The 24,753-nt window shown below is 42.3% G+C and overlaps 4 protein-coding genes across 6 annotated transcripts; 2 read left to right on the top strand and 2 right to left on the bottom strand.

Annotated features, from left to right (window-relative positions):
- Positions 1-90: 90 nt before the first annotated feature.
- Ndf (Nucleosome-destabilizing factor) lies at positions 91-4,840 on the bottom strand. 2 transcript variants are annotated; one of them, XM_017240343.3, is made up of 9 exons: positions 4,547-4,840; positions 4,099-4,135; positions 3,243-3,325; positions 2,319-3,180; positions 2,149-2,259; positions 1,824-2,094; positions 1,651-1,740; positions 1,505-1,594; positions 91-1,444 (listed from the first exon to the last, which is right to left on the bottom strand). In XM_017240343.3, exons 1-9 carry the CDS (start codon positions 4,624-4,626, stop codon positions 1,245-1,247), a joined length of 1,824 nt encoding a protein of 607 aa, XP_017095832.2. In that variant the 5' UTR covers positions 4,627-4,840; the 3' UTR covers positions 91-1,244. The 2 variants fall into 2 exon arrangements, with proteins under 2 accessions (XP_017095832.2, XP_017095833.2); XM_017240344.3 differs by having other exon boundaries at positions 1,651-1,737; positions 4,547-4,839.
- A 1,163-nt stretch (positions 4,841-6,003) lies between these two features.
- SoYb (Sister of Yb) lies at positions 6,004-12,558 on the top strand. Its single transcript, XM_043212712.2, has 5 exons — positions 6,004-6,187; positions 6,497-6,600; positions 6,672-6,723; positions 7,500-9,991; positions 10,050-12,558. Exons 3-5 carry the CDS (start codon positions 6,693-6,695, stop codon positions 12,471-12,473), a joined length of 4,947 nt encoding a protein of 1,648 aa, XP_043068647.1. The 5' UTR covers positions 6,004-6,187; positions 6,497-6,600; positions 6,672-6,692; the 3' UTR covers positions 12,474-12,558.
- Positions 12,559-12,930: 372 nt separating this feature from the next.
- LOC108124590 (REST corepressor) lies at positions 12,931-14,173 on the top strand. Its single transcript, XM_017240342.3, has one exon. The coding sequence runs from the start codon at positions 13,018-13,020 to the stop codon at positions 13,471-13,473; it is 456 nt and encodes a 151-aa protein (XP_017095831.2). The 5' UTR covers positions 12,931-13,017; the 3' UTR covers positions 13,474-14,173.
- bib (big brain) lies at positions 14,084-23,361 on the bottom strand. Of its 2 annotated transcripts, XM_017240341.3 has the most exons (5): positions 23,122-23,361; positions 21,818-21,984; positions 21,021-21,147; positions 16,850-17,057; positions 14,084-16,095 (listed from the first exon to the last, which is right to left on the bottom strand). In XM_017240341.3, the coding sequence occupies exons 1-5, from the start codon at positions 23,316-23,318 to the stop codon at positions 14,677-14,679; spliced, it is 2,118 nt and encodes a 705-aa protein (XP_017095830.3). In that variant the 5' UTR covers positions 23,319-23,361; the 3' UTR covers positions 14,084-14,676. The 2 variants fall into 2 exon arrangements, with proteins under 2 accessions (XP_017095830.3, XP_070133595.1); XM_070277494.1 differs by lacking the exons at positions 21,818-21,984; positions 23,122-23,361 and having other exon boundaries at positions 16,850-17,055; positions 21,021-21,039.
- Between the last annotated feature and the right edge of the window lie 1,392 nt (positions 23,362-24,753).

Below are 24,753 nucleotides of genomic sequence, written 5' to 3'. Positions count from 1 at the left end.
TAACTAGTTTAGCCCCTCAATAAATTTGTAAAAACCACTGATTTTTTAATAATAATTACCCCCAGTATAAATAAGAATCAAAAAGTTCAATTTCCTTAAATCCTCTTTAAAATTATCTTTTTATTAATCTTTGTTTTACAACAAAATACAGACTAAATAATAAGTAAAATATATTATTTATTATATATTCTTATTATTATTATTAATAAAGACCCTCGCCATTTCCGGCGCTCAAATTTTATGCTATTTGTTTTTGCTTCTGGGGTGTTTTTGTTGCTTCTGTGTATATACGTCGATTTCTTAATGTTTTGTTTTCCGTTCAAATGTCGGTCTTACGTTCTGTGGATCCACGGTCTTATATACTGTGTGTGGGTCTAATGTACTAACCCAAACTATTGTTACCGCAGTTGACGAAATGTTTTGCATAATTTATTTGGCTTACACTTTATTCTTAGAAAAATATTTATATAATTGAACAAAAGGGGCTGATATAATATAAAATATACCGGATGCATGAAAATTAATAAAATTGTTTGTTTGGATTCGTACATACATACAATTGGACATTGCTCCACTTTGATACTTTACAGAGTTTAGCTCAAGAATTATTTTTGTACATTTTATTCTCAAGCAGGCATTTACAATTTTTGTAAGCGTATACATACTTTTATGTACATTTTTGGGAAGCAACATTTTGTATAATCTTTACAAATGCGAGTGCCCTTTTGCTTTGATCCTGCACCACTCATGCAAACTACGGCAGGTCTTGAAACTAGAATTTTCAACTTTCAATTCTTATTCTGATTGTTCTTGAATAGAAGTCCTAGTGACTCTTGTCGTGGTCAAAGGCAGGTCAAGAGCGGGCGGAGAGTGGGCCCCGGGAGCTGATGACAAGCCCCCGACTATACGAATCGGCTCACACTCTTGCTTCAAACTCTGATCGGCGTTGCAGTAGCCCTGGGGTCGTGGGTGAAAGGATGTGGAAAATTATAGGATGCTTAGGGCGTGCAATGGTTAGGTTTTCGAACGCAATTGCGGCCAAAACACCTCTGTCAGCGAGGGACTGGTGGGAGGGTATGGATTAGGTATGGGTGCATTTGCGTTATGGTTACGGTTAAGGTTACAGTTACGGTTTCTGTTGGTAGTGTGTATGCCAGTCAGTGTGTCAGTGTCGGTTCGGTTCGGTGTACGCTTTAAACTAAATGATAAAATATAGTTTAAACGGTAGTCGTGTTAACTAAATGTTAAAATCTGGATCTTACGAATACGGCGCTAGAATCATGTTCACTGTACCCCAAGCGCTTGGTGTGCTTGAACACCTCGTTGGTGATGCTGGTGACGGGCATTGATTGATCCAAATTCTCGGCCATATTCAGCACCAGGCGCAAGTCGCGTTGCATGTGGCTCAAGGGCTGCTGTGGATTAAAGTCACCCTTGGCCATTTCTGGAATTGTTCCAATGTGATATACTTGTAATCATGGATAAATCATAAACTGATACATACCTTTGCCTTTAGCCAACAGCAGCGGTGATTTCATTGAAGTCAAATCGAATATATCAATAATGTCGTTTAATGAAATCGAGAAACGATCAGCTGCAAATCAAAAACGTAAGATACTACTCCAGAGCTTGCTACCAAAGTTAGCTTACCTAATGCTAACGCCTCGGCCAATCCGACCAGACTCACGCCCAAAATTGTTTGCAAAATAAGATTGACCTTGCAGGCGTTGCCGACATCTGCTAGATGTAAACAATATAAAATTTAATAAATTGATCTTTCGCCAAAGGATAGCACCCCAACTGATGGGATATGAGGTACTTACTCCCCAAGAAGAACGTATTCTTTGCAATGGTCTTGAAGCACGAGTGGCACTCCTCGAAAACGGAACGATCGCCACCAGCCAGAATAATAAGCATGCCATCGGCGGCCTCCTGGCGCGAACCGTGAATTTGAGCTTCGAGATAACGGCCATTGCACTGTTTGATGCCCTCGCCAATATCTGTTGAGGTCTCCGGATCTATGGTCGACATTTCTACATAGGCCTTGTTGTTAAGATCCTTGAGCTGAAGGACACCACAGTTGCCAAAGACGAGCTGGAAATTTTGATTATAAGCAACTGAAATAACATAGTTTCTCTTTTTACTTACATCTTTGGCGCCCTTTGGATCCGAGACACAGCAGAAGATTACGTCAGCTGCCTCAACCACGTCCATGGGAGTGTCTTTAACCTCGGCTCCAGCTTCCACGAAAGGCTGACACTATAAAACCCAAGTTATCGTCTGAATTTGTCTTCAAATATGTTATGGATATAGCTTACCTTATCAATAGTGCGGTTCCAGACGACCACTTTGTGTCCTGTGTATATTAAGTCCTTAACTATAGTAGATCCCATCATTCCAAGTCCTAAGAATCCAAAAGTCTGCTCCGAGGGCACAATGTCGCGATCGGCCAGGGTATTTGATCGTGAGTTCATGTCGATTGCCTGTGTCTCTGGCCGTGTCACCACCGGACGGTCAAGAAGAGCAATCGCATTTGGTGCCCGCTTAGCTGCAATGGTTGCCATCAGAGCTTCCGTCTCTACGCGGCGGCGGGCGTTGGGCGAGGAGCCGGCTGCATCGTCACCAGCCACATCTCCGGATGCCACTCGCCTACCCCTCTTTGCACTCGACGCTCCGGTCGGAGTCTGGTGGGCGGAGACACGTCGTTTCTGTGCGGCTTTCGACGCGGATGCCTTAGCTGCCTTACTAACTGAGACTGCCGATACGGACTTGGCCTTAGGCGTCCTCTTCCCACCGGACTTCCCTGTGGTTGCTGGCGTCGTCGTCGCAGCGGCGGAGGGCGAAGCTGAAGAATCTGCATTATTTTCCACGGAATCTCCCTCGTCGGGGCTCCCCACAACATGTGGCACCACTCCGTTGTTGGCATCTGCAGTCGATGCCTCGTCGGCGGCATTTTCCTCCCCGTCGATACCATCGCGGATCTTATCAAAGTCAGCCTCGGTTGCATGATTAGGCACTCCGCAACTGACGTTTATCTGCTCGTCCACCTCGGCGGGGTCATCAATATACTTTTCAATGTCAGTCATGGCTTGCCGGAAGGCAGCTGGCTTGCTAACTTTCGCCAGTTCGTCCTTCCAAGGACCCTCGAAGGGCTTGATATTATTTTCCTCGATCCATGCACTATATTTCAATGAGAGTTTCAAGGTGAATAGGTACAAATACACTGAGATTGTGTAACTTACAAGTTTCGAGAGCCAAAGAAGAAGACACACTTGGTGTTTGCACGTCGTTGTTGTGCAAGGAGATCCAAAGGCGGCTCCACAATCTACAGAAAGTGGAATTTATGTATTCAGAAGGTCTAAACAGAAACCGGAAGCCTAAGGTTTGGCGATATGTGTTACTTAAACCTTTCCTAGGACCAAACTTAGGTTTAAATGATTTTTAATTAAAAATTAATAAATTAATAAATAAATAGCGGGATTTAAATATTTTAAAATAAACCATTTTATGAGAATTTTTAAAATTTCTTTTTTACACAACAGAAATAAAGATAAACGTTCAAAGATAAACAATTAAAGAAGAGCTAACATACACACAAAACCAAAATGAAAATAAATACAGCGTTTTTGTATAAAAAAATACACTTAAATGTAAAATATTTACTTAAAAATTTGAGAGAATTGCTAAGAATAAACATTGCATTGGTTTTTGGTACATTATTCGCCAAACCCAGTCCGAACACAGTTCAGATAGCATCCTTTGCCACCACATCAATTAATACGCGCATTAATGCCCTCCGCCGTGTGCCGCCCCCACCTCCTGCGCTGTCCATTGCATACGTTAGCATCTGTGGCTGTACATAATCGAAAACTATAGCTTAGTAGCTCCGATAGCGGCTCCAAAAGCGTACTAATTTCATTCGGCAGTGCCACAAAGCGTGTGCAAGTGCGTAGCCAGGGCATTGCTGCATAAAAAAAAAAAGTACAGTCGAAAACAAACACAAACACATCAACATGGCAGAGTGGCAAAGCGGCAGAGGCGGCGGCAGTGACAAGGCAGCGACGCGACGTCGACGCGCAGAACATTCCGATCGCTTACCATTCCCGGCCACGGGGTGAAGCCCTTCATTTTGGCCCTGCAAAAGATAAAAGGCTATTAGAACTTACTTCGAAGCGGGGGAATAATCATATTGGGCCAATAAATCTCACAATGAAAAAAAAAAAAAAAGAGCGCGCGCGCGAAAAAGCGCCAACGCAGAGACGTTGACGGCTCCCGCCGGTGGAGCACCTTGTTACTCATGTAACTCCAGATTCGTTGAGCCAATTGGAACACTATGGACACAGGAAATACCTTGCGTGGCGTTCAAACAAGCGCTAATTGCCATTTTACGCACACTTCACTTTTTTTCTCTTGTTTTGGAGCGCCAATCGGACACCGATTGAGGTTATGTTTTTACTTTAAATTAAAAAGAAGCCCATTAACCAAGCGTAGCGAAATTCGGGAAACTCTTATTGCCCATCACGTGGGGCGTGGAACGGGCTCTTACCAAATCAAATCCTTGGGCTTGTAAATGAATTTCTCCGCCGTATCGCCGCCCGAAAGCGACAGTTTTTTGTTCTTCGACATTATGTTGTCTAGGCGGATATTGAACTTGGTTATTTTGCTGGTTTGGGGGGCGGCGCGCTAGAACAACAATTATCAGATGGGCTGGACCACAAAACGGCGTTTGAGTTGGCGTTCGGTGAAATTCCACAATTTTCGTCCGTAGCCCGTATTTTTTTCGCTTTAGTTGTGATGCACCGATGTTATTTGCTGGGAAAACACGATAGTAAGCGCCATTTTGGGTGCTATCGGCTAGTGTTGGAAAAAGCGGGGTTGAAAGTGAGCCCACCCACACAGTAATGGTCCCACTAAATTCTTATTGTTTAAATTCAATTTTTAATTTATAAATATTATTGTTAATAAGAGTATAATACGTATCCCTTTATCTGAAATATTTTGGGTTTTCGTATCTGCATATATTTTCCTGAGAATATCGATAATAGATATCGATACAAAATTGATATCGGGCGGGTATTTTTCTGGCAACTGTTACATTTCAAAATGGTTAAAAGAATTACAAAGAAGGTTCATGAATTTAAGCGTATTTTATATTTTAATTTCGATTTAAATATATTTAAAAATTTATAATTAAATAATATTTTAAATTAAAAAAAAGGAACTATTTAAAAAGTTTACTAATTTTAGAGTTTAACCCTCCACCTAATAACTATAAATTATTCGTGCTAATAATGGTGCATACCTTAACATTTTTTTGATGGATTCTGCTATGATATAAAAAACGTATTCATAACTTTCATATATTCCATTCATAGAAAGTATGTATGTACATATGTCAATTCAGATTAGTCCGAAAATATTCCTCCACTTAACAGCAAGTGAATGGAAAGGCTTAGCTGCTAAATAAATTGCCACACATTCATACCCAGTCAACCTTTTTACTGATATCAACACTCAACCATATAATCCTCATAAATATGAAACAATCAAATAAAAAAGGAATAAAAAGAAAATGCGGCGGGAACTTGAGGGGCGGCAGGCGCAACCCTGCTTTGGCAAAACTTTTCTGAACGACCGGTGCCTGGCAAACAATAGCGGAAAAGGGAAAATTTGTTACCGTTAAAGGGGTGAAAAGTGCCATTTTCATAGGAAAATAAAACCGTACTTTGGGTTAAATAAATGGTTTTCACTTTGTTTTGCAATTAGTAGAAGCTGGATAAAAAAGGGTTCTTTTTTTTTTACTCTGCCTGTTAGCGATCACTCCAAATAATGTCGTTATAAAAAATGCTGGCCTATGTCCTAGACAGGTTTTTGTTTGTAAGGGCTTTAATCATAAATTATGATAATTTTTTTGGTATTTTTTGTTTTTGTTTTTAAATTTGGTTAATCGATAAGCTTACTGATCGAGTTCTGTCCGTCTCTAGTTCTGCAAGAACTTTTAAAAGGCTTGCGGCTAAATTTTATTCCCCACTTGGTTGAAAGTGAAAAAATCCAAAACCAAAGGTGTCTCCACGGCTGAGACTGGCTAATAACCAAAAAAAAAAGGCCTAAAACCTTAAAGTTTAAGGTCAGTTGTTTACGTTTATATTAAATAATTCTGTGATTGAAAAATTTGTTGTTCCGCTTGGTAAGTAACTTGGAAAATAAAGTACACACATACATATAAAGTTTGTTCCAAACATTCCATAGCACATAAAGATCAAATTGCAATTTCTCTAAGATTTGTTTACGCTGCTTCAGCTGAAACTTCAAAAAGTCTTCAAGTTTTGTGTAGATGTGTGTAGTGGAGAAAAAATTGCCATTGCAGTAGCATCCTACAAAGAAAAAATGTTTATACATATACGTACATACATATATGTATATGTACTATATATACAATGACTTTCAACTTATTGCAGATATATACATATGTCGTCCTTTTCTATCATAATTTTAGATTCCCCGTATTCGAGAATTATTGAAATCAAGTGTATTCAACTAATTTAAACGGAAAACTTCAAGATTGTTCAGATTTTTGTGGGCTTTCGAGTCCAGAAAGTGGTAAGTGGTTGTATACCATCAAATTATACATCAAATATATCAAGTTATACATCAAATTATTCCTTTTTCAGATCGAGTAATTCACCATAAAGATGGATTCACAAACTGAACCGAACCTAATATGTGAGTATATCCTTCATCAATGAATTCTAATAGGGTTTTTTTATTGATTGCATCGATTTTAGGATAATTAGATTTGCATACAATATAAATTTCAATCCGTTTATTTAGGGATGTATTTAATACCTTCTAGAGGGTAGGACTGCCTTTCTTATCTTCAGAATTCAATCAACATTTTTTGCTGAATCATTTCGGTTTCTTCCTAACACGATTTGGACCAATCGTCCTGCATATAAACAAGCTGCCACACAAAGTATCGTAACTTTAAAAGTGTTGATAAAACAACAACTTGGTGAACGCCCCACTGCTGATTGTTGAGCAAGCACCACTTGCCACATTCCCGAAGGATTCGGGGGGAAAACGCTGCGAAGGCAATGCAGCAGATCTAGTGCAGCACAAACAAACAGCAAAATAGGCACAAGGACCCCCTCAGTTGCGGCTTAGTCCGATTGCTTTGTTTTGCCATTTGGAAGCTGCAAAGTGTGCCGCATTTGCTTTCGCTTTTTCCCCCTTAACTTAAATTAGCTAATTTACCCTCTACTAAATCACAAACGGAATCCACAAATTTAATCCTGTGGCTGGCTTCACAATTTTTGGCTCGCTTTGGGCAAACTTTCTGACGCGTGGAAATCGCGCAAAATTTCTACATGAGTGCACGGCGAAAATTTTAGCGAAATTTAAGTTAAAGTCTATTTAAGAAGAGGTTCTTTGTGTTTCTCATTGAAGCAGTCTTTATTGTACTATTTTGTTAATAAAATAATTCACTTTCTACATTAAAGGTGATGGAATCAAGGCCCCTTCTCTTAAACCACCCGAATCTATTATCGTTACCTACTACACGAGTCCTGTGGACTTTTTCTACATAAGCTGCCAGAAATTGAAAGAATCAGCCCATTTGTTAAAGAATCTGGAAAAGGAATTGGTGCAGTACTGCACACCTCCAAGGATGAAAGAGAAGTACGCACCTGGTCAGGATGTCATTGTCCGCTACTTGGCTTGGAGTGAGCCACGCATGATTAGAGGCCACATAATTAGACAAGAGAATGAGGAGTACCTTGTTGGGGTAATTGATTATAGCTTCACAATTTGTTGCGTTAAAGCCGATATGTGGCCACTGCCTGATGGGATGTCGAAGCCAATTCTTGAGTTGACCAGGGGTGGAGTGGCTTCGATCGTGCCCTACAATGGAAAAGAGTGGTTTAAATTCAATCGTCAACTCTTTGGCAAACTTCTGGAGAATGCGATCGACCTTATATTTGAGGAAATGTACGTGACAAGCAAAACCAATTATGGAAAGCTCACAATCAGATCCTCCACTAATGAGGCTGCATTCGACGGGGCTTCCTTCTTGCTTGACCGAAAATGGGCCAGCTCCCCGACAAAGATTATTCCAATGGACTGGTGTGAGAGCGTTTTTGGATTTGATATGGCGGAGATGAACCACCAGCTGATCAAACCGAGCAAAAGTGTGGCAAAAACATTCGAATTAGTTGATAATTGTGCACTCACAATGGTCCAACCCACGTCCCATCTGAGTAAAATAGTCCCAGATCACTTAGTTAAAAACGGGAACTTACGCTCTAATGATGACAACGCTCTTTCCAAGCCTAAGATTTGGTCTAGGCATCAAAAATACCAGCAAACATCGACAAGCTCGGAGCAAGTAGAACAGATGCTTCGATTTCAAAATAAGTTAGTGGTTCCTGACACTGCAAAACGATTCTGCAAGGTCAATACCCAAGGAAATACTGCAGCTGTTGGCTCTTGCTTAGACGCTTTGAAGCCTAAAAAATTAGATGACCCAAAATCGGAACAGGAAATTGATGCTCTTTTCAATTTTCCTTTCAATCTTCTTGATGTACCCACGTCGGTGCTTTTAGCCCAACGATCCACGTCTGTGGATAAAACCAGGCACCCACTTTCGACGTCTGTGGATAAAGCTAAGCCCCCACTTTCCACGTCCGTGGATCAAGCAAAGCCTCCACTTTCCACGTCAATGGATCAAGCTAAGCCCCCACTATCCACGTCCATGGATCAACCCAGGTCTATTAAACCTTCTTCAGTCTCCTCCCGGCTTATTTATTCGGCGGCTACCTCCAAGAGCGGAACGGATGTTCAAGCCATACACCCACTATCCACGTCCATGGATCAAGCCATACCCCCACTATTCACGTCCATGGATCAACCCAGGTCTATTAAACCTTCTTCAGTCTCCTCCCGGCTTATTTATTCGGCGGCTACCTCCGAAAGTGGAACGGAGGTTATGTCCACAACCAGTGGAGGCACTGGAGTTGGTGAAATATTTTCCCAAAATTCCCACCATTCCAATGAGTTAACAGCATTAAAATATTATGTATTAGCCCATAGCTTGGAACCAGCCACACCCATAAACGACCTGAATAATATTCCAATTTGGCACGCAGTCAAAAACGAGATGTATAATCATTCCATCTATTCTCCAAGTCCGTTGCAACAGTACGCTTGGCCACATCTGTGCAACGGAGGCTCCATGATTCTGATAAACAGCAATGCCACCTGTCGTACGTGGAGTTACCTTCCCATTATTTGCTCAACAGTGCAGCAATCTTGTTTTTCCGCACCAACGTCACCGGCAGCATCTGGTCCTTTGGCCATTCTGGTGACGGATTCTCAGCACCACGCCAACACTCTGTTTAGGCAAGTTTCCAATTTGATGCAGAACCAAGACAAAAATCAGACAAAAATTGTCAATGGACACGATCATTCGGAGCGAGATTTAAGCATTTTGCTGCTTAATTCGTTTAGCATTCTGGTGACGACGTTATCACAGCTCCATACCATAATAATGGATAAACCAGGGGTCATTGACAAGAACAGATTGCTTTCCTTAGTCCTAGACGACTTTCAGACCATGCAAGAGAACTGCCCGGAAATAATGGACGACGTGATGCACAGACTAAACGATTTAAGAAATCCCAAAACGCAGATTGTCATAATAGCCCAGAAATGGCAGTCAAAACCGTTCGGAAAGCTGCTGAAAAGCATGCCAAATCCTCTCATTCTATTCGGAAATTTTTTGGAGGCGGCGATGTACGGCCAACTCGTATTAAGATTAAGCGTTCAAGGTGACGATGTCCAGTTCGACAACTTGCTATCAATCCTGGAGCCAAAAAACTCTGTGACTAAGCGCACGTTGATCTTCTTTAAAACTGATCAAGAACTAAGACGCATTCAAAATATGCTCCTCGATATCGGATACAAGTGCATCGGTATTTTGAAGGCTGAGGAACAGGTAGGTTTTAAATATTTTAGTATCCTAACAATCTTTATTAAAATTTTGTATTTTTCAGCAACCAAACCAACTGCTGTTAGTCAGCGACCAACAAGGTGTAGTCCAACTTCCTAACCGGAACATTGAGATGCTAATACACTATAGTTTTCCAACGTCCTGGTCCAAGTTTGCACATCGGTTCCATGCCCATTCAGACATTATTCCCAACTTGGTGGCCGCCCCACTCACGGGCAATGAGAAAAGAATAACGAGTGTTGTGCTGCTCAACGAGGATACCCAGGCGGAGTATCTGCGACTGGTGGATTTCCTTCATTTTCACGACATTCCGCTGAGCGAGAAATTAGCTCAGATGGCACGGGCTTGTCAGGAGAAGGATCTTGGAAGTCGTCAAATTTGCCCAAACTTCCTTAATGAAGGAAGTTGCCACAACTTCAACTGTTACAAACGGCACGAATATATTCCTGAAGATATGCCAGATCCCGAAAATCCTCTCATGAAATCAGGAACAGTAATCAGGGCCAGGCTAAACAAGATCTACGAGCCAGACCATATGTCCATGTGGCCCTTGGAGTACAGGGTTCAAGGACAGGACTGTTGGATAGATGTCGGGCATCACATCAGTTATTGGACGTTTTCGTTACAAATGAGCATGGGAGAGCGTAAGGTTCTCAACCCATACCGTCTGCACGACGTTTGCGTGGTGATCCGTCATGGCCAAGTCCAGCGGGTACGCATTGTGGACATTCCCCCAAGGCGTCCTGTTGTGGTCCAACAAATGGATCACGGTTCAGAACTGCTGTATGTAAAGCCAAATGAGTTACTCCAGTGTCCGGACGAAAAGTTCACTAATCAGCCGGCAATGGCCCTCAATATTCGCCTATCGGGAGTGGAAGGAGCTTGTCGAAGAGGCCAGAAGTGGTCAGATAACTCTAAACTATGGACTCATGAAATGTTGAGTAACATCGGTAATAACACGCATTTGCAAGTCATCGTCGACTTTTCTATCCAAAATGTAATCCATGTGAAGGAAATCGCTTTGGTCGAAGAGTGCCCATCCATGCGCACAAGTATCTACAAACTTTTGCTTTCAAAGGAACTCGTTTCCAGAAGATTTGCTAAATTAAGAAACAAAGATGGAAATACACAATCAAAGGCTGTTGATAAGCCAAAAACACAGGAAGAAGCTGAGCTTGAAACTAATAAGACATCGCAAAAATCTGAGGTACCGACTTCAAATTCGAGCTCGGAAGATGCTGTTCCACCTCCAGTTAAATACTTCTCCCCGATAACTGATTTAAAAAATTATGTTTCTGAAAAGAAACACAGTTTATTATCCCAGTTTTTAAAAAAAATCCAATCAATTACAGCTGAAAACCAAACCAAAGATCACCCAAAAGAAGAGGTAATTCGGAAAAGCGATGCAGCCCAAATTTGTGGTCCAAAGTCCTTAAATAAGGAGTCATCTGAAAACCTATCTACAGGTTCTAAAGTAGTTCAATTTGTATCCGATCATGAAAGTGACGATGAGCTCTATGAAGACCCCTCACCAGGATCACCAAAGATCAAAGATCAAAAAGAGTTCATTCAGGAAAGCGATGCTAAGACCCACTTTCCAGCTCCGGAAGATATTCAATGTATAACTAAGGAGTCATCTGAAAACCCATCTAAAGATTATGAAGCAGTTCAATTTGTATCCATTAATGATACTGACGATGAACTCTACGAAGACCCCTTAACAACTGTGGAAAAAGACGAGAAAGAACAAGACCAATTAGAAGACATTCCTAATGAAAGTTATAATGCATTTTTAAAGGCTCTCACGTACGAGGTGGAGACTATGAGTCCTTCAAAAAAGCAAGTGACTAAAGACTTCCTATCCGGTTTACTCGATGAAGAAGAAACCGAGGAGCCCCCAAAGGCCAAACCGGTAAAATCATTAAAATACCATAAGGTACCGAATAAGGATTCGAATCAGGAGCCTTCGCCTGAGGATGTGGCGGCATCTTTGCAGTGCGGTGTAATCGCCAACGGGTCAGTCAATCCCAAGGTGAAGTGGCACCAGGACCTTTCCCATATCGACTTGGTCATCGAGCAAAAAGTGCCGGAATACAAACTAATTTTGAAAAACAATTCATTGATCTATATGGTGTCAACGACATCGCCACCCCAATGCTGCATCCTGAATCTACTGGGCGAGGTGGCTATAGAATCGGAGAAACAGATTGGCTATAATCTGCACATCAAGCTGGCCAAGGTGGGTCTGATAAGGCTCTGGCCCTCTCTGCTCAGTTCGTTCTATGCCCAGCAGATTGCTCACTGGCTGACCTACAATACGGAGCTCGACCAGGAGCCAGAGCTATCCGAAGCCATCGTAATGTGGGATTCCTTTCAGCGCAGGCGTGTGGATAGAGAAGAGGAGTCCTCAACCGAGGACTATCCTTCCAACGATGAATCAGATTCTGCAATTGGCGAAGATCTATAGGATGGGTACTCCGGAAAAACCTAAAATTTCAATATGTTTCTTATGTTTTGTTTTTAAAACAATTTTTTTTACACAAATTAAATATTACTACATAGACCAAAATGTATTGTGATTTACTTTATTATTCTAGATTTATTTTTTAAATCTAGAATGCATGTTTTATTCCAGAAGTAATAAAATCGTAAGTTTAGTAATTTCCGATACCGATTTTTCTGTCGACCGGATATTCATTCAAAATGACCTTGAAAAAGATATGAAATAAATTAAATTCAATTCAGATTTAATAAAATAAATAAGAAAATAATAAATAATGGATAGATAAATAATATATTTTCATTTTTTTTAACAATGAGTGCTCGTTTATTTAAAAATCTTCATTTAAATAATATTTATGGAGATGATAATATAATTTTTTACACTGTACTTTCCTCACGTGCTTGTTTTGTACGTTTACCAACACTTAAGGACAGCATGGCAACCCTGTGACGTCTCGAACTGGCTTCGGGGTGCTGATCGTTGTTTACTTTGTTGACTGAGTTCAAAAATGACATACTCGCCTAGGGAAAAACGAGATGCTCGCTACTGGAAACAGCAGGCAGCCACTATACCGGACTTCGTGCCGAAGGAGGAACACAAACCCAGGCTGGAACAGCTCCAACATCGGGCCTCGATATTGTGGTCACCCCAAATGAAGGAACAGGACGAAAAGAATGTTCGAGACTATTTGGACTTCGCTGCCAGTAAATATGAAATCGAGGAGGAACAGGCCCTCTTCATTCTACGTCAACAGGGATTCGACATTCCGGTGGCTCGACGACGTCTAGCTGGGATCGAGACCGCCCGCGGATGTCGCTACCATCGTTGGAAGGCCCAGGACCTTGTTCATCTATCAGAGGCATTCAAGAAACACGGCAACGACTTCAAGAAGGTCAAGGAGCAGCTGCCACATTTCCCGCTCGCTGAAGTTCGCCAGTACTTCAACTTCATGTACTCGGTCTGAGCTAGTACAGAGATCAATCCTAACAATACTCCCCCAAAGATATTATATTTAAAACTAACTTAAGAAACATGCCAACTTGAGGTTATGATGCGGAAATGCTTCAACTAGAGTCTACAATTATAGACTGTTCTGTTACTATTATAAGAATCACATTCTGGGAATTCTAAGCTAAGTGCCACGATGTTTCAAAGAGGTTTCTTGATTGGAACATTAGACTCCTCCCAACCAAGTATTATGAAAATATAAATGAAAGAACTTTCTTTGTTCATAAGATACATTGATATATGAGTGAACATTTCTTTATTTCGTTACAGCATACATTTACGTTATTCTCTTAGGCTTTCCTATTACCAAGCGTTAATATATTTTTATAATACATTGATAAGACCTTATCCATAAGATGATATCGACTTGTGAGCGTATGGGCCTTAGGTTTACAGAAATAGCTTAAATATGTGCAACCTTAAGACTATATCTAGTTTATATACAAATCATAAGAGTTTAAAGTTTGGCCTTTCAAAATCACGAAACAAAAACAGGCCATAGTTGGAAGATAAAAAAAAGGACATTTCAACCAAGTTAAAAAGTTAATTGTACAATGAAAAATAACTTTTTAATAAACAATAATACTCAAATAAAGATTTCAATGAAGGTGTTTTCAATTGGAAGATACAGAAACGAACAATCAATGGAAGCTTTTGCTTTTTAAATAAAAAACGAGATGAAATAAAGTATTTCAGTAAGTATGTTTAAGATTTTTCCCCTATATCTTGAGACTATGGACCTACGTTCAGTCTAAATCGCCATTAAGCTATTGTATATTGTAGGAATAATCTAGTCTATTAGGCCTTGGGCTAGTTTCGAAGCATCTTTCTAAACCGAAAGAAGCCTGTACCTTTGCCTGTCTCCATCGCATCGTCGTCTGCTGCTAGGTATGATGAGTTCCTCCTTGTCATGTTGGCGTCTGAATAATACAATGTGGCTATTGGCTGATCCATATAGTATCGTACATCTATCTTAACTAAGATTAGGCTAGACTAAGGGCTGAGACTTTCGTGCGTTTCCTTTGGATTACGACTAAAACAAACTGCTCTGCTTGGCTAGGCTGCAGCGGTGCAGGGTCATGGTGCCAGCGGCGTGTAGAGTAAGCGAATGCATCGCTTGCGGCGGCGGCGTAGTCACTGGACCCCACGACAGTCGCTTTCAGTTGGGCCGTAGAGGCAACATTCCATAGTGTTGCTGTTGCATCATCATTTGTTGCTGTTGTTGCTGCTGCTGCTGTTGTTGTTGCTGCTGTTGTTGTTGCTGCTGTTGCTGTTGCTGCTGCTGTTGGGTGGGCACTGGGGGACCTTGCGAAGTTGTGTAAGTGACGGCACAGGCTCCCGGCTGCGACACCACAACGGGCGCGCTCACCTTCCTCTCCGACTGGGTGCGAATGGGTTGCGGGTGGGCAGCATTTGGCTGCGGGGGCGGTGCATACATCAGCATCGGCGGTGGAGGTGGCGATGGCTCCACGCTTGGATGACGTGCCGGCGGCGTAACCGCCGATCCATGATACGAGCCGTACGAGCTGTCGTCCGACTGAGCCGACTGTCCGCGATTCCGTGGACCCGTCATGCCGTACAGTTGCTGCTGGTCGCGTCGCTCAAACTTTTGATTTCCGTCCATGGGCGTGGGATTCGTACGGGTGCCGTAGACTGGCTGGAAGCCTTGTGGCTGCTGTTGCTGCTGCTGTTGCTGTTGTTGCTGTTGCTGCTGCTGGGGATCGGGCATCATTTGCGGCGGTGGCTGCATTTGTTGCTGCTGCATCGGTGGCGGTTGCTGCTGCATCTGCTGAGGCTGCTGCAGGGGCTGCTGTTGTCCACGCATCGAGCCACGCATTCCGTAGATACTCTCGCTGCGTTGCACCATCTGATTCTGGACATTCTGGTTCTGCAAATGTGAGGATTGACCGGTGGATGCCACCTGCTGGTGTTGCTGCGGCTGTTGTTGTTGCTGTTGCTGCTGCTGCTGGGTGCGCATCGGGTAGAGACTCTGGGCCGGCACCAGAGGTCCAGGACGTGGCACAATATCCCTATTGATCGCGGTGTTGCTCTTGGCATAGACGGACTGCGAACGGTTCAGATTACTCCGGGTCAGAGTGGGCGAACGGCAGTACAGGGAGCGGGTGCCTCCGTACAGCGGCTCCTGCTGCTGCTCGTACTTCGAGGAGAGTGGAGGCGCCGTGTAAAGGTTCTGGCAGTAGTTGCCCTGCCCCTGCACTACGCCGGGTATCTGGCCCATGTTGGGAGCTGCAAGCTCGCCGTTCGCCTGAACTTGTCCACCGCCGCCACCTCTGTTGGACTGCCCCCGGGGATAGGTGCCCTGCGACTGCTGGTACTTGCCGGGCTTCTCGATTTCCATGTCATAGTTCAGCTCGTCCTCGGAGTGAATGGAGCTGGAGTCGTTATCGATGCTGCCCTTGGTTGGGCGGAAGCTGCGGCGGGAGTTGAAGATGTACTCGTACACCAGGCCGGAGGCAATGCCGCCCACCAGGGGTCCGAACCAGTAAACCCAGTGGTTGTCCCATCTGTTCAGCACAAACGAGGGACCCAGGGAGCGGGCCGGATTCAAGTAGGGCATCTGAAAGGAGGCAAGAGAAAGCATTCGGTTAGTGTCCTGCCAAAATTAAGGAAGAATTCGAGCTATTTTTAAACATAAGCAGGTTTAAAGTTAAGTTAGAAGTATGTCTCACTAATTTTAGAAACTTTTGGAAAAGTTTTTGTTTGTGAAAAGTTTTTAGTTTTATGATTCACGTGTCATTGGGTTTCTTTTATTTTAAACAAATACTTTAATTAACGCGAGAAATTTTGTTGGAGTTCTCCCTAAAGTAAGCTTTAAAGTTTTTTAAGTTATTTAACTTAATTCCTTCAGGATCCTAACAATAAGAGTTTTCCGCGAAACCCTTCACCGTAATTCAATCCCGAATCGATATATAAACTTGACTTTAATCGCTGCCTGAACCCATCATCCAGAACCTGGCCAAGTCATCGCGACTCCTTTGAATGCCGCCACTAACCGTCCGTTATGCGAACAATGCAACTCCATCCCGACCAGACAGACCCTGTGCTAAATTAATTATCCCTCTCTGATCCCCGCATGACCTTCCTTTCGAGTCCTCTACCTCTACCTGGTCGTCGGGAGCTCATCTCCAGTCGGTTGTCATGCCGCGATTTTGCATCAAAATGTGAATAAAAGTCAGAATCCGAGTCGGCAGGTGCGTTTTTGGTTTTGTGTTGTCTTTGGTTTCAGTTTCGGTTTCGGTTTTTTTTTGTTTTGAGATTTTTGCACCGAATTCCTCGGTCAAGGGATGGGGATTTCACAAAAGTCAACTTACCGAAACAAAGCTACAGGCGCTGTAGGCAGCTCCAATGGAAACGGCCGAATTGCCCATGAACCTCTTCATGGGATCCGTCGATACGAAGTAGCAGAGCCCGACCAGGAAGGTGAGAATGAATTCCACACCAAATCTCTCCCAGGAACCTACTGGTGCAGTATTGGAGATGGCCGCCTGAAGGTTGCCTGGATATCCAGGGACAGTAACTCTGTAAAGGAATATAAGATTTAAAGTTAAGTAATGTTCTAATTTAAAACTGATTAAGTTAATCATATACTTTTAAAAGAGAAACCTCTGTCTCTGACAGATTCCAAACCAACTTCTTCAGTCGTTTGAAACTCCAAACTCATTAATCTCCTCACACATGAACTGTCACAAAATCATTTAGATTGTCAAAACTTCGAGGAAAAGTTGTGGAGCACTTCTGGCCCCAATGAGTTTATTGCTAAAATCTGAGATTTATTGCTAAAATCATCTTCCGTATAATCCATATACAGAAAAGTTTTCATTGAGGTAGAAATCATATTTAAGATATCCCAGAACTCTGGAATGTTGTCACAGAGAGCTAGATTTCGATTCAACGAAGTAGAGTAAATATTTACAAAGCTGAGCCACAAGCCTTTACCTGGCACATCGGTTAACCACACCCCCCTACCCACACAGACACTCACTTTTCCGCCCAAAATCCGGAAATAAATGCTTTCGCAATGCACTTAAAAGTACTTGAGCAAATAGAGCGCCTGGCAATGGGAAATTGCTCCGAAATCCGGCTGCACGAAGTTTGGGATGAGGGCTGAGGTGAAACCTCCTGGTGCCACAATCGTCATAACTGTGGGACGACTAAGCTGGCATTAGGTGGAAAGAGTCCTAATCTGTGACTGAATTCCAAGCAGCCCCCCCGGCATAATGAGGCCCACTGTCAACACACAGCTGCTACAGGAGTGTTGATTAAAATTTGATCGCCTCGGAAAGTATTTTTCCATTGAGGCAGAGCTTCTGTTTGCTCATAAATCTATAAAGTGCTAATTTCACAGGACGAGGAGGAGGATAGCCAGTCGACCGCAGAAATAAACAAACAGTGCCACCGAGGAGCAGAGGAAGCAACTAAGTAGCCGGAAATGGCAATGTGGAGCGAGGAACCAGGACCTTTCAGCAGAGCTTCCTGCGCAAATTGTTAACAAAAAACAAACTCACACAGTAAACTTAGCCGAGAATCGTCGTTATCCTTATATCCTTGTGCCCAGGCGTGGGCCAACACCAACACACCATTTTCTAGTTGCGATGTGGCGTGTGGCATGTGCAACACGCTCGGTTTGGTTTGCTCTTTGCGCCCGGGCTGGGTTTGCGGTTGCCATTCCGGGAGGACAGCAGGATAACGCGAGTGGAGAATTGAATCCCGATGCGACCCCCAAATCAAATTATGCCACGAAATCACTAAATGTATTTTCATCCACGCTTTTGAACTAAAGTTGTCATGGAGGAGAGGCTTTAAAAATAATTTATTTTAATCATAAATGACAGAACTAAGCGCCTAAGCTCTCAATTTAATATTTGAAAATAATCACAATTTTAATAAACTGTTATGACCTCATCCCCCCCACTCCGGGAATAGTGTGAATGCCGATGAAATAACTGTATAACTGGACCACCTGTGCAGCATTCGATGCAGGACATAGATATGTATGTATGTAGGTAGGAAGGAGCAATGTGAGGGCAACCGGAAACACTGGCAGGATGCCATTTCGAACCCGAGTGCGATAAGCGAGCCGGCAACTATTCAAAATGGAATTTGGTGCTCGGCTCGGATTCGAATTCAGATTCAGTAATTGAATTGCCCCTGTGACACGAATTTATTATCGATTCCCAACACATTTTCCCGGCAGGAAGTGCATTTCGATGTCAATAGGCTATTACCAGAAAGACTTTATATTTGAAAATAATTTCCAATTACTAGAGAATAAAAAGAAACCTCAGTGTAAGGCCTGATCTCTCTGCATTTCGGTTTCTGGTTAAAATTTAAATTTGTTCGCTTTGGAAATCCTGTTTTTCGAGGCAACAGTAATTTCTGTTTTGGGGCAGCAGGTGTGCGGCGAGCATTCTTTTTTTCCAGCTGCTCCTCGGAGCTGGGACTGACCAACCAGAGCGGTGCATCGGCCGGCTACTACGGCGACACGTGTTTGATTTCAAGTTTCCGCACCACGCATCCAGGCTATCCTGCGCAGGCGCAACCCCCGATGCCTCCGAAGTCAGCGTCTGGACAAAGACCAATCCTCTGGAAATGTTAATTATGGTTTTTTTTCTGCTTTCTGGTTTCTTTGCTTTGCTGTCTTTTGGCTTTGGCGGCCTCTACCTGATTCTTATCTTTCATCATTTTCAAAGGCTACTCGCATTTTTGGAACGTGCTCGGCGCACGTTCTTCAAACCAAACAAAAAAAAAATATACATAAAACCAAGTAATAATAAAGTAGGGGAAGAAATCATTGAAATGCGAGGAAGAGCTAAAGACTATTCAAATATCACTAAGCCGGATATCGATACTCAAGACCGTATCCCCAACCCTCTACCTCGTACGACAATGTTTTTTTTAAGCGCTCTCTCTGGTTTATGAAAGATTGTGTTTTATCTGCCCAAGTTGGTATTTGCTGTTTCTGTGCCACATGTGGCATATGCGGCGCAATTAGGGTAAGTGCCAAGTGACATGTGACAGGGACGGCGAAGGCGAGGAGCAGGATGAGCAGCTGAGTGGCAGGTCCTGGGTGTATTAGCCCAACTAAAGTACATCCTTAGGAACAAGGAAATATAAAATTTATTTTTTTAATACACAAAGTGTGAGCTGTGAAGTTGAAACACCATTCCCAGAGCTATATGAGAGACCCATTAGACCCCAAGACCTATAACCCATAACTCATAAAATATACTCCATCCAAATCTAAACCAATTAATCAGCAAATACCCCCAGATTTCTGTTACTTCTGTTTTTTAGTTTTCTTTTAGACAAACATATGTTTTATCCAAAAACCCAAAAACGTGAACTCATTGGACCCCAAAGAAGTCCATATCAGGCACCAAAAAAAAAACCCCGAACTTGATCGCAGCGGCAGCAGCTGAAACATGTTTCTTTGCCCCGACGGCTCGTCTTCGTCCTCTTTCTCCTGCGAATGGATCTGTAGAAAGTAAAGATGCCAACGCACTTAAAAGAAGGGTCGAAACAGATGTCGAGCAGACAATCGGGGGAGAGGCATTAATATTGGACTCTGTCTCTGGAAGACGAGCAGTTCAACAACAACAAAAAACTGGATCGACAATCTCAAAAAAAATAAAATGCTGCGCAGGCGCAGATACGTAAACTGAGAGTAACGTATATTTCCATCGCCCTCATCCTGTTCCTTGTCCTGCCACTGAAGGAAAACCCTGACTGACAGGAGATTTTCTGCGTTGGCTGCGTGTGCGTTTATATCCTTGGGCAGGGGTCCTTTATCTAGGCATCACAATGGAAATCACTGCGCAAAACACCAAGGGACAGGGGCAGATGTTTTCTCCTAGCAGATAGTATCCTAGCTACCTGCGGCCTGCAGGTGCTGGGCCTAGGTTACCTGCACATCCCATTTATAGAAATTCCACAATTTCTTCGGTTCTGCACACGCATTTCATGCTTCCTGTCGACCCTCCTTGTTGTACAGTCATCACCCCGAAAGTGCGTTTCATGTCCCTGAGTCCTTTTCCGTTTTGATTTACGACCTGACAGTATTTCCAACAGCCTGTTGGATTTAATTTGAAACTCTTGAGTTTGCTTTTTTGGGTAAATCCTCACGCAGATGCAGAATGCAGTGTGCTAGAATATGTCCTTCGCATAATTCAGCCATTGCTGTGTGGTCAGGCTCACAGGATACACAGCAGATACTTAAATATACATAATGAAGACATTGTGACAAACACGAAATTCAAAATGAATTTCTCGTTAAATTGGTTCTTTAATGCTTGAATGCATTTAATTAGAGACATATCTCAAAATTGTGGGCCAAGGACTTGTGGCAATCCTTCTAATTGGATTAATTAAAAGGCCTAATGGCTTTCCTCGATTATAGAAAACGATTAACTTTCTGCATTTAGATATAAGAGGCTCTCTATAATCCCTATTCTTATAGATCCAAGTTTATTTCCTTTAACTTACCCATAGAGTAGAGCGGCTCCTGCGATTCCTCCGCCACATTGGGCGGTCATATACATGGCTGCCCTGATCGGAGATATAGAGCGTACCACCATGCAGGCCAAAGTAATGGCGGGGTTAATGTGGGCACCTATAAATAAGAAATAAATAAAATTACTTTACAAACTCGGTACTATCTTTGGTGGCCGTTAAATATCACTTTGACACTTTGAGGGAGGGGAATGCTTGCCCCAAAATATGGCAGATAACATCATGACTTAATGCCCAACCAATTGGCTGTGAAAAAGCAAAGAAATCGCCAAGCTCGAAAGTGGGGGAGTCGGCTGGGAAGGCAAATCAACAACACATGTTGCTGGGCGGGAACGACTCCTGCTCCTTGTGCTTCTCAAGAAGAAAACATTTAATTGCCTTGGATGTCAACGCAAATGAACAGATATATAAATACAAGAGTATATGTATGGGAAAAGGAGAGCTGGGTGGGAGAGCCAAGTCGATGGCACCACAAGTGCGCCCCAGAGATAAGACGGGGTTGCCTGGAGGTGGAGTTGGAGTTGGGGAACCGCACAAAGTGCATTGCCTTTTCGAAAATACAACTGCCAGTATGGCAAACAAAAACCAAGAAAACAAAAAACAAAAAAATAATAATAAAGGGGTTTCGTGTCTACTGAGTTTTGGCTCTGAAAACGGCACTTTTCCACGCAACTCCAAGGGCTCCGCCAACACTTGCCGCCCTGTTTCTGTTGATGCTTCAGTTCAGTTGTCATTGTTGTTGTTATTTACTGTCCCCACTGATGACTTACCCGAGATGTGAAGGAAGCACTGTGTCAGCGTGGCCACTGCGAACCCGGAGGCCAGGGCCGTGGCCAGGAGCACGGAGGACACACTGGCACCCACGCCGGCACCCGCGGCGGCACCGCAAACGATGAACACGTAGAGGAACGAGGCCATGCACTCGCTGATGATGGATCTGTAAGAGAAGGGTTAGAAGGATTAGTATATCTCTGAGGTTTGCCAGACCCTTTTGAGTGTGACAGGATGTGAAGTATGGTACGGTACAGTGGTCACTATGGAAGAAGCTTTAAGACAAGGTTAAACTATCTAGTCTAAGGTTTAGAGATAACTCCTTTAATTTGAATAAAATTCTTTTTTTGAATAAAATAAAAACCCCGTACTTCTTAGTGGATGTTTACTGTTTGTTGCACAAATCAAGCTGCACACAATGCGAGTTCTTGTTGCCCTCAAGCGTTGCAGTGACAATTAAGCCGGGGAGTGTGAGGGGCCAAAAGAGATCGGGGGCGGTTTGATGAAACTGCAATGTGGCGTTGATTCCAGTTGATTCCCGCTGGACGTGAGGGAACTTGGATTCACATTAAGCTCGAAAAAAAGGGGCCATCCCCCCGCCACGATAACAAAAAATCAAACAAACTACCGCGAATGCGAGGGAACTCCAGGGGACTCCATGGATTTCCATAAAATCATAAATTTCTCAGTTTGCATTCTGGATTCTCTTTAATTGGAACTATGGGTTGGGCCCAACAACGTTTGACTTTTTAATGGTCAGCCAGCTGGGGGGAAAGGGAAAGGAATGCAGGCAAAAGTGTCGCGCATTTTACTTGGAATTTCTGAGCTTGACATCCTAGAAAAGCATTATATCCTGGCAAAGATTTAATTACTCCATCCGACCTGTGATGAAATGTTAATTATTTTGAAATTTCCAACTCAAAAGAGGTCGAGAGGGTATGAGTCACAGGAGTCAAAGAGTACTTAAAACTTTACCAGTATTTAGTTTGACGATTATCTTGATAAGGTCTGGAGGAGAACACTCTGATTTCAATTACTTAGAGTTCACACACAAAGCTCAATGATGACATCCAACAACTGTCGTCTAAAGTTGAACAAATTGAAAGCAAGTGCAGATAATGGCTGCGAAAACAAAGGTCTTTAGTGCTGATGCACTGAGAATCCAAGTCTTTTATTCTGAAATCCTTTTCCTAGATATATCAGAGTATTTTCTTAGATTTCATGAAGAGATTTCCATTTTATACACTCTATTTTATGAAAGATAAATTCAAACAATCCTTGCAGTGTCTTTTTTAAGACTTACCTCCAAAACTCCAGCGTGCGAATCTCGGCCTGCATACTCCGCTTGGGGGCCTGCAGGGTGCTGGACAGACGATTGTTAACCCCATGACCCCCACCATGGTTATCTTTACGCATCGCCTCCAGACGCTCGAACAAGGTCACAATATGATAGTCAATGTTGTGCTCCAACGGCACAGTATGCAAACTTTCATCAGCCATTTTTTTCAAACAATTTTAGACTTCGCGCCCTTCCGTTTTATTGAAATTTTTTTATTAACTCTTCGTTTTAATTTTCTGAATTTCTGACAAAAGTAAGCCAAAGACGCGACAATTATAGGGAAAGTTCTCTTCGTTTAGTCTGACATTTTTTACACTTGCAAATTGCGATCAATTTACTTCAATTGTTTTTTGAACTCCCAACCGATGTGATTCGAGGCGACCGACCGATCCGTGGCGTTCGAAGCGATTCGAACTCGTCCGTAGTCAAGAAACGAATGAGTGATTGTGGTCATGAACGACTGAGCCGGGGTTGGCAAGGAACGAAGCAGGTCAGGTTGAGTTTGTCCTCGGGAACAAGTTAAGGTTGAAACACACCACAATATACACACTTGAAAAAAAGGAAATTCTTTGTTAGGGGTTGTTTTTATAGAAACGGAAATGGTTTAGTTATAGCTACCTTCTTTTACTTTTGTATTTAAGAAATAAAAATATATTTTTAAATTATAAAAAAAACCTTGAAGATAAAATAATTATAAGCGGTATTTATGGTACCAATAAGAGGACATAGCCTTTTCATAGTTTCCTGATCGGTTTCGGATACTTTACTTGTAGATGGTTCTATATACCATATAATGGCACAATAATTTGTCTATATATGTAAACCCCCAAAAAATTATTTAATTATTTTATTTGTTATATTTTAGATTTCACATAGACATAAAAGATTTGTGTGAAATTTTATTTTCAAAATTGTACAATCCAAATAATATTAAAAGCAACATAAATAAACAATTGAACTTTTGTAAGTTTCTTTCCCTCCAAGTTTAAGTTATAAATAGATTTATTTCCTCCTAGATTTTATTCTCTTATAAATCTTAAGCTTATTTCTGTTTTAGTTTATTAAAAATCGTTTTTCGCAGTGCACTTGTGCGACCCACACCCCCGAGGCAATGGTGGGTAGCCACCCCTTGCGACGAGCTGAAATGGAACATCAGCCTTTCAACCTGTTGGCTTCCACGATAATGATGACGATGGTGGATTTGGAATACTTTGGAATTGAAAACATACACTCCAAGCCACTTGAATATGCCACCCCCAAAATATATAACAATATATGTGTATTTTTTGTCTCAATTTTTACGAATTTTTGTTATTAAAATAAATTCTGTTTTCTTTTTGAGGAAATATATTCCTTTGTTTAAGATTTTTTTAGCTGGCAAGAATAGTAACTATAAAAGTTAATTGGGGAGCTCTGATCAATAGCACTGATTCAAGATTCCCTGGACTTGAACTCCAGCCGAAGATAATTATGATGATAATAATGATCGGGAGGGAGCTCAGGCATCTGGCCCTGGGAGACGCTTTCATTGAAAGTATTTCCCTTTTTTTTCGGCACATTAATGAAATGTAAAATAATCTGGCTCAATGGGCAAAA

Source organism: Drosophila bipectinata, chromosome 2L (genome assembly GCF_030179905.1).
Source record: "Drosophila bipectinata strain 14024-0381.07 chromosome 2L, DbipHiC1v2, whole genome shotgun sequence".
In the NCBI taxonomy this organism is placed as follows: Eukaryota; Metazoa; Arthropoda; class Insecta; order Diptera; family Drosophilidae; genus Drosophila; species Drosophila bipectinata.
The sequence above is the reverse complement of the archived record's forward strand: the minus strand, read 5'-3'. Positions and strand labels throughout refer to the sequence as shown.

Coding starts and splice junctions, on each gene's coding strand:
- LOC108124590 (XM_017240342.3), top strand. CDS start 13,018: ATGACATACTCGCCTAGGGAAAAACGAGATGCTCGCTACTGGAAACAG.
- SoYb (XM_043212712.2), top strand. CDS start 6,693: ATGGATTCACAAACTGAACCGAACCTAATAT. Junction 6,724..7,499: donor AACTGAACCGAACCTAATAT/GTGAGTATATCC, acceptor TCTACATTAAAG/GTGATGGAATCAAGGCCCCT. Junction 9,992..10,049: donor TTTTGAAGGCTGAGGAACAG/GTAGGTTTTAAA, acceptor TGTATTTTTCAG/CAACCAAACCAACTGCTGTT.
- Ndf (XM_017240343.3), bottom strand. CDS start 4,626: ATGTCGAAGAACAAAAAACTGTCGCTTTCGGGCGGCGATACGGCGGAG. Junction 2,260..2,318: donor GGAACCGCACTATTGATAAG/GTAAGCTATATC, acceptor TGGGTTTTATAG/TGTCAGCCTTTCGTGGAAGC. Junction 1,445..1,504: donor GCTGTTGGCTAAAGGCAAAG/GTATGTATCAGT, acceptor GAACAATTCCAG/AAATGGCCAAGGGTGACTTT.
- bib (XM_017240341.3), bottom strand. CDS start 23,318: ATGGCTGATGAAAGTTTGCATACTGTGCCGTTGGAGCACAACATTGAC. Junction 17,058..21,020: donor GGAGCCGCTCTACTCTATGG/GTAAGTTAAAGG, acceptor ATTCCTTTACAG/AGTTACTGTCCCTGGATATC. Junction 16,096..16,849: donor GCGCCTGTAGCTTTGTTTCG/GTAAGTTGACTT, acceptor GCCTCCTTTCAG/ATGCCCTACTTGAATCCGGC.